We start from the raw sequence: 8,364 nt of genomic DNA, 5'->3' as shown, positions 1-8,364 counted from the left end.
AAAAAGAGACCATCCCCCAAGGCATGAATGTGATACCTGCGACTAGGGGCAGCTAGTACTTTTTTTTCATACAGTTCTATAACAGGGGAACTAGTGATAGGCTGAGAGTGTCAGCTGAGGTCAGTATGAGCCCTCCTGATTGACGCCTTGGACCAAGGAGCTGGGCAGAGTAGACAGTGCTGTTTGTAGACGCTTTAAACCCTTAAGATTAGATGGCAATCTTGAGATGAAGTTGTTATGGTGCCTAGAGTTTTCCTGTATGTGAATTTAATTAAAATACAGAGATAAGAACACAGCTTCTTCTCAATATATACTCTTGTTCTAGTCACTCTCAGCCTGCAACAACTGGCTAGAAAGGATAATAATTGCCATGCATAGTGGGTAAAGTGTTTGAGGTCACCTACCTCTGTTTAAACAATGTCCCGGTTATTGCGCAAAACAAGACATTGCCCCTATAATGTTTACATGCAGTTAAACCTTGAACTTTGACGTTTATTTTTTGTTTCGTCTTGCCAGCTACCTTTTGTACAGATGTGATTTCCACTTCCCCAATGATTCAAAATGGCAAATGTTATGCAGGCAACGTGTTTATTCATCTTACTGCTTCTTCACCAAGCTGAACAAAAAGGTATAGTTTTTATTTTATTATTATTTTTAATTTAATTTCAAAATTCAGTTTTGTGTGTTAGAAATGCTGCTTACTTAAATATTGCCACACTGAGCAAAAAAAAAAACAACAAACATCAAAATGATTGGAAATAGCAAAGGGTTGCGTTAGAATAGACAAGTAGAAAAATGATTTTAGCATAGTTATTTATTTATTTTATTAAAAGGAAGAAAATGCCCTCCACACATCACTGAGCCGTGATGATTTATTTTACTTCAAAAGATATGCGTTTAATGGACTTGTACAATACATTGCCTATTATGTATAGAAAGAGTGGACATAAGATAACATTACACAGCAAAACGTTATTATAGTAATAAAGTAAAAATTCTATTATTTTTCTTCAATTTGATACAATAACAGTATTGTTCATAGAAAAAAATGGTTAATTAAATGATATATTTCTGGAAGAAAATGTTTAAGGGGCAGTATTGCCTTAATCATCAGCAAGCTTCTCACTGCTCGTTTATCTTCTATTTATTTTTTGATTTTTTTATTGGATTTCCCCCAAATAACTTTTTTAGGACATTTTGATTTCTAGTAAAGAAGTAATCTGTGGGCCTGTCCCTAAATATTTCAGTCTTAAGGCCACCATGTACGCATAGTATCAGTGCAAATGGTCCGTTCTTGATGGTCAATTGGTCCTGGGTTGCCCTCTAGAGAACATAACACAAAGAATTGTAAAAAACGGTGATAGCTAAACTTGGGGCCTCCAAATGCTGTCTAATCATCACAAGACATTAAGTTTACAAACATCGTAGGTACATTAAATTGTCTATATGTTTAAGGCTTAAAGCTCATGTGATCTAAAATGTTATCGTCAAAGATCAATACAGAACAATAACGCTAAGAATGAATAATAATCATTTGTTTTTAAAGATGAACCTTTAAAATGCAGATTTGTTTTAAAAATATAACTTTAATATGATCTTCAGAAGAAAACTAGAAAAAAATTCTATAGGTACTAGGTATACATTAGTTTGGGAATTCATAACAAAACCGTTTAGTTTGCAATGATACAAATAAATGTTTAAATAGACATGTTGAGCCTTTTAATAGAATGTTTACTGTAAAGCTGTATATGTAGCCAGAAGATATTGTATCATTTTGCTACTTCGTGATGAAGTTCTTAAACTATATCCTCTGGACTGATTTTGTAAGAGACCAGCAGAGGGTGCCAAGTGTGCATCTAAAACAGAGATTCTTATCCATTTTTCGCAGGGTTTTAAGAACATTGGAATAGCTATAGAAGTTATGATACCTTCTCGTCAAAATAAACTAATTTCCCCAAAAAAATTTTGGGTCAATGAATAAGTAGCTAACATATACTGTTCTTTCACTCATTGTTATAAAACTGAACAAAAAAATCCTTTTATCAAACTACCTGCTATGATCCACAAACTACATCCGTAGTAATAAAAGTAATATTTTGTTTTTCCTTTTTAAAAATGAGTCTGATATAATCATACATATGGCGTTCTTGGCAGGCCTGGTGTGATTACCTCTGTAGGCACCAATTTTAATGGACTGTTGATGGACCACCATCATCCCAAATAGTGTTTTCCGTTTATCAGTATTAGTAACTCACCTAGTGATGTTTGTGGATTGTTTCTATCTAGTGTTCCTAACTGCTGAAAATGCAAACAAAGTGATTCAGAGATCCAAAAGGGCCAATCTTTTCTTGTTTGATGAGTTTTTAAAAGGTAACTTAGAAAAAGAGTGCCTCGAAGAACGCTGCTCATATGAAGAAGCAAGAGAGGTATTTGAGGACAAAAAGAAAACTGTGAGTAATCGTGATTATTTCAGTAGAAATTAATTGTATAGCACTACTCTTTTTTTTCAGTGCGGAATTGGAATATATTCAAGGGTTTCCTGGGGCAACATATCCCCAAGAGGTTTTTCTGAAATACTAGATGGTTGATGATAAATGAAAGAAAATAAATAAGACGACACTCCTCCCTCTGTAATAGTGAGCTGAAGTTGTTATTGGGATGATAGTGTTTATTTAATACTATAGATATTGTAGCTAAGGAAAGGATAACTGAAACTACATATTTAGTCACACACCATTGTTCTGTCCCCACACCCCTTTTGTGCGGTGAATGCATGAGGTAGACCAGGGCTGTCCAACCTGCGCCCCCCCAGTTGTTGCTGAACTACAACTCACATGAGTCTTTCAATGAAACAGATAGCCAGGGAATCATGGGAGTTGTAGTTCAGCAACATCTGGGAGCAGTGGTGTATCCTGGTTTTGTGCTGCCCTATTCATATTCCGGCTCCCGGCATCACTCTGCTGTGCGCGAGGGAGCTGAGCAGAGAGCTCACAAATCAGTGCTCCCTCGCCAGTGCAGCCCGCCTGGATTTTTAGTTAGCCGCCGCCAGGCTAACAAGACATTTGCCCCGGGCATTTGGGGGCGGCTTTTTTTGCCGCCCCCTGGTAAATGCCGCCCAAGGCAAATGCCTTGTTTGCCTCGTGGCTAATACGTCCCTGTCTGGGGGGCTGCAGGTTGGACAGCCCTGAGGTAGGCTGTAAATAATGCAACTTGTACCATGAAATAGAATGTCACATTGGTCTAAATCTTCAAGCTGGCTGTGAACTCATTATGTAATCTGTACACAGTTCCACTAGCCCAAAAGTTGAAGCACTACTATTTAAATAAATTTTTACTCTTATTATGTCTTTACAGGATGAGTTTTGGAAGACTTACCATGGTATGCTTCTAGATGTTTATGTTCTTTACGCTTTCACAAAAGTAGATGGTATCATGATAAATTGCCTGCGTTGTACCTTTTTTTGCTTACCTCTATCATTGTTTTTTCAGCATCTCTATTTCTAACATTTCCTTCTCATGACATTTCTCTCATTTGTGGTATTCTAATATTCTGTTCTGGGTATTTATCTATTTTCACTCTACTCTACTGCCATGGGCAGACTAGATGGGCTGAATGATTCTTATCTTCCATCACATTCTATGTTTCTATGTTTACTCTGCCTCTCTTGTCTATCTGATATGTTCATCTGTATTACATAAAAATATATTTACTAATTATTGTATTATAATATTCCTTGGCACACATATTTACATATTCAGCACTCTAACCTGGGGATGAGCCTTCACCTTTGAAGGCAAATTTACTCTGGACTTTGGAACTCCTCTGGATTTTCTGTACAGTTACCCATCCCAGTAGATTTTTAACAGTGTGCAAGTTTGTCATATGAGCCCAGGGGTCAAGTCCTGGGGAATAAAGTGTGGGAACTCACTGAAGTTCCACCCCCACCCCACCACCAAAAAAAAAAAAAACCTTGTATGCGTATATAAACACGTACACACACACTCAGGTGCACACATACACTTACAGACACACACGTACACTCACAGACACACAAACACACACACACACACACAAATTCACAGATAGACACACACACACTCACAGACACACACATACACTCCCAGACACACACATACACACCCAGACACACACATACACACCCAGACACACACACTCCCAGACACATACACACACACACTCACAGACACCAACACACAAATACACATACATACACTCACTCCCAGACACACACTCCCAGACACATACACACACACACACACACACTCCCAGACACATACACACACACATACATACACTCACAGACACACACACACTCCCAGACACATACACACACTCACAGACACACACTCCCAGACACAGACACACACACATGCACTCACAGACACACACACTCCCAGACACACACACACTTCCAGACACATACACATACATTCACTCACAGACACACACACTCCCAGACACACTCACTCACAGACACATACACACACATACATACACTCACAGACACACACATACACACACTCCCAGACACACACACACACACATACACTCACAGACACACACTCCCAGACACACACACACACACACACACACACACTCCCAGACACATACACATACATACACACTCCCAGACACATACACACACTCCCACACACACACTCCCAGACACATACACACACATACATACACTCACAGACACACACACTCACTCCCAGACACACACACACATACACACACACACACACACTCCCAGACACATACACACACACAGACACCAACACACAAATACACATACATACACTCACTCCCAGACACACACTCCCAGACACATACACACACACACACACATACATACACTCACAGACACACACACTCCCAGACACATACACTCCCAGACACATACATACACTCACAGACACACACACTCACAGACACATACACATACACATACATACACTCACAGACACACACACTCCCAGACACACTCACTCACAGACACATACACACACACATACATACACTCACAGACACACACACTCACTCCCAGACACACACTCCCAGACACATACACACACACACACATACACTCACACACATACACTCACACACATACACTCACACACATACACTCACAGACACACACACTCCCAGACACACACACTCCCAGACACATACATACACTCACAGACACACACACACTCACAGACACATACACATACACATACATACACTCACAGACACACACACTCCCAGACACACTCACTCACAGACACATACACACACACACATACATTCACTCCCAGACACATACACACACACACATACATACACTCCCAGACACATACACACACACACATACATACACTCCCAGACACATACATATACACAAGAATTATTGCATATTTTTTTTTAAATTAAAAATGTCCACCCAGCCTCCCTACCTGGAGAGCTGGTGTGGACCTGTCCCTGGGGTCCAGTGGGGCTTGAGTGCGGCCGGCTCTTGTCTTGCTGTCAGACGCGGCGAGGGAGCTGTGTTCTCTCTGCTCCCTCTCGCCGCGCGGGCTGTCTACTGATGCAGGGAGCCGGAAATTACGTCATATTCCGGCTCCCAGCATCAGCAAACGGCGCGCGGCGAGAGGGAGCAGAGAGAACACAGCTCCCTCGCCGCGTCTGACAGCAAGACAAGAGCCGGCCGGGGGGTCCTTCAGGTGGCCATTAGGCCAACTCTTGGGCCCCCCATGACAGGGGAAACACAGGGGCATTTGGGGGTGGCATTTTTTGCCGCCCCCTGAGTGCCTGCAGGACCACAAACGGGAACGGCGTTCCTGCTCTAAAAAAAGTGCAGGAACGCCGTTCCCACGCGTTCCTGCAGGACTCGAGCCCTGTATGAGCCCATCCTGTCCTTCTCAGCAGTCACCATTAGTTACAGTTTTCTGTCATGCACACTGTCAAATATGTTATATATATTCACCCAATCACAGTTCCCCAGCCACACACCGTGTCACATACATATATATAGTTATTCACACATACACAGGTTCACATGTTTGTATACACAGGAATACAAATTACATATGCAGTCACGACATATACAATCACATACACACATTAGTAATAAATCTGCACATTTAGGCTGGTTTAGGATATTGGGAATGTGAAGTACGTTCCTCCAACATCTGCAATATTTGGTTAATCATCATTTCTAGTGGCACTGTGACGAAGTGCCCTTCGCCACTTGTGCTTGGAGAGGACTAATGGCCAGGACTAATGGCATTGTGACTATGGCCCCTGGGGTGTATTGCCTTTTAAAAACTCCATTTGTACAAATTGGATGTTAAAATACTTTTTCTGGCCCTTTAAATTCCATGGAAAAGGAGCTGCACTTTTGAACTGGCACTTCGGATACAGCCGAAGTAGTCGAAGTGGCCGTCATTTTAATTAATTCTAACGCGTTCAGCGGTGTTTGGTCGTCGAGCTCATGGAACTAAAATCGGATATTCGACGGCGCGAACACCGCTGCACTTGTACCTTCTCTGGAGCTTCAACACTTCGAATGGAGTCGAAAGGATTCGGTAATACGAACACCACACTAACATTGCTATTTGCACGAACGGCACCCATTCGTGCATTTTAACAGTATTTGAACTATGGGGAATAGACCGGCCGCACAGCTCAAATCTCTGGAACTGTTTTGGGCATGAAAATGTGCGTGCGTGCGGTCGGTCAAATATGACTTCTAGCTATCTCCCGAACCACTGGACCAATTCTCACGAATTTTGGATATGTTTGTCCCCAAAGTATGCTGGTTCTAAACATTTAACTGTTTATTGGGATTGAATGTATAATTTGGAAGTTATAACAATTATGGATATGTTTGTCCCCGAAGTATGCTGGTTCTAAAAATGTAACTGTTTATTGGGATTGAATGTATAATTTGGAAGTTATAAAAATTGTGTAAAAAGTATGTTTTTTAGCTTGGTAATAATTGAGTTGATACAGCAATTAACTCAATTATCTCCCAAGCAGAGGGGAGGACTTTTACAGTAATGAATGGGAGTGCTTAATCGTGTGTCTGTACATGATTGGTTGTTAAGTTTGTGTTGTTGGTGCCCAACAAGGTCCATGTGGGTGGTAACCTTGTGGGGAAAACTGTATAAAAGAAATGCCCCTTGCACTCAATAAACCAGATCTTCTTACCCTCAACTTGTAGCCCTGTCTCTTGTTGTAGGGCACAGCTATACCAGCTATACCAGCTATATCACTGCTAGCTCTTGTAAGAGCTCTCTTCAGCTATACACCTATACTCTCCTGGAGGAGAGCTCCAGCTATACTCTCTTGGAGGAGAGCCCCAGCTCTATTCTCTTGGAGGAGAGCCCCAGCTATACTCTTTTGGAGGAGAGCTCCAGCTATACTCTCCTGAAGTAGAGCCCCAGCTATACTCTCTTGGAGGAGAGATCCTTTTCACATGCTCCTGGATCCAGAGGTTGGAGTCCCAGGGTGGGAAGGAGACGACGAGATTGCAACACAGCTACAGCGGTTCATGGAGTCTGTGGTGCCTATGGTGTCAAGTGCGGTGCTGATGGTCCTTGAGCAGCGTTAGGAGCATCCGTCGGCGGAGGTGTCAGTCACAGCCACAATTTAACATTTTGAGGTCTGTGTTTCCTATGATTTCCTTTATTGTTATCAAAGAAGCTGATCTATAAATGGAGGGGAGTTTGATGTGTAAAAGAAAGAGCAATATCATATTCTTCTAGCCTTAGTGAATAAATTATATTAATTTTAATTAATTAATAATGACAGGAGGCAAAATATTGCTTAAACTGTACCTCCAATAGCAGCATATTGACACAGAAACAGTAAAACTAATACAAAAGCAGCACACAGTATAAGAAGCATGTCCCCAAAAGCCACTTCCCCTTTCCTCAAACGAAGATCAATAAAAGTCCTACAACTGGAAGAAGCATTGCGAGTCTACATGAAATAGGATCCATACTAACTCTACACTTAAAGAAAAAGGAAAAATACTGTGATAATATCATAAAGGACATTCTAAGATGACAAATGAGAATCTTTCTAAACAGGCAAACCTACAGAGTAAATGTGAGCCACTAGGATAACCAAAGGAACAGAGAAGTAAGATTTCCCAATAGAAAAAGAAGATAGAGAAAATTTAGGAAAATCTGAACAGAAACTGTAAAGGATCAAAACCCATTTCAAGACACCATCTACACCAGTGTCACAATTAGTGATGTCGTGAAAACAAAATTCTCGGTTCACGAACGGTGAACGCGAACTGCCGCAAACGTTCGCTAACCGGCAAACCGGGCGAACCGCCATTGACT

General features: G+C 41.2%; 1 protein-coding gene across 1 annotated transcript in view; it reads left to right on the top strand.

Moving 5' to 3' along the window:
- The first annotated feature begins 502 nt into the window (after positions 1 to 502).
- PROZ (protein Z, vitamin K dependent plasma glycoprotein) overlaps positions 503 to 8,364 on the top strand; it is a 73,299-nt gene continuing 65,437 nt past the window's right edge. The window contains exons 1-3 of the mRNA XM_063459713.1: positions 503 to 628; positions 2,287 to 2,450; positions 3,355 to 3,379. Of these exons, the coding sequence (XP_063315783.1) occupies positions 562 to 628; positions 2,287 to 2,450; positions 3,355 to 3,379 (256 nt within the window). The 5' untranslated portion in view covers positions 503 to 561. The remainder of the gene's footprint in view (positions 629 to 2,286; positions 2,451 to 3,354; positions 3,380 to 8,364) is intronic.

Source organism: Pelobates fuscus, chromosome 1, assembly GCF_036172605.1.
Source record: "Pelobates fuscus isolate aPelFus1 chromosome 1, aPelFus1.pri, whole genome shotgun sequence".
Lineage (NCBI taxonomy): Eukaryota > Metazoa > Chordata > Amphibia > Anura > Pelobatidae > Pelobates > Pelobates fuscus.
This window is presented reverse-complemented; position numbering and strand designations above follow the sequence as displayed.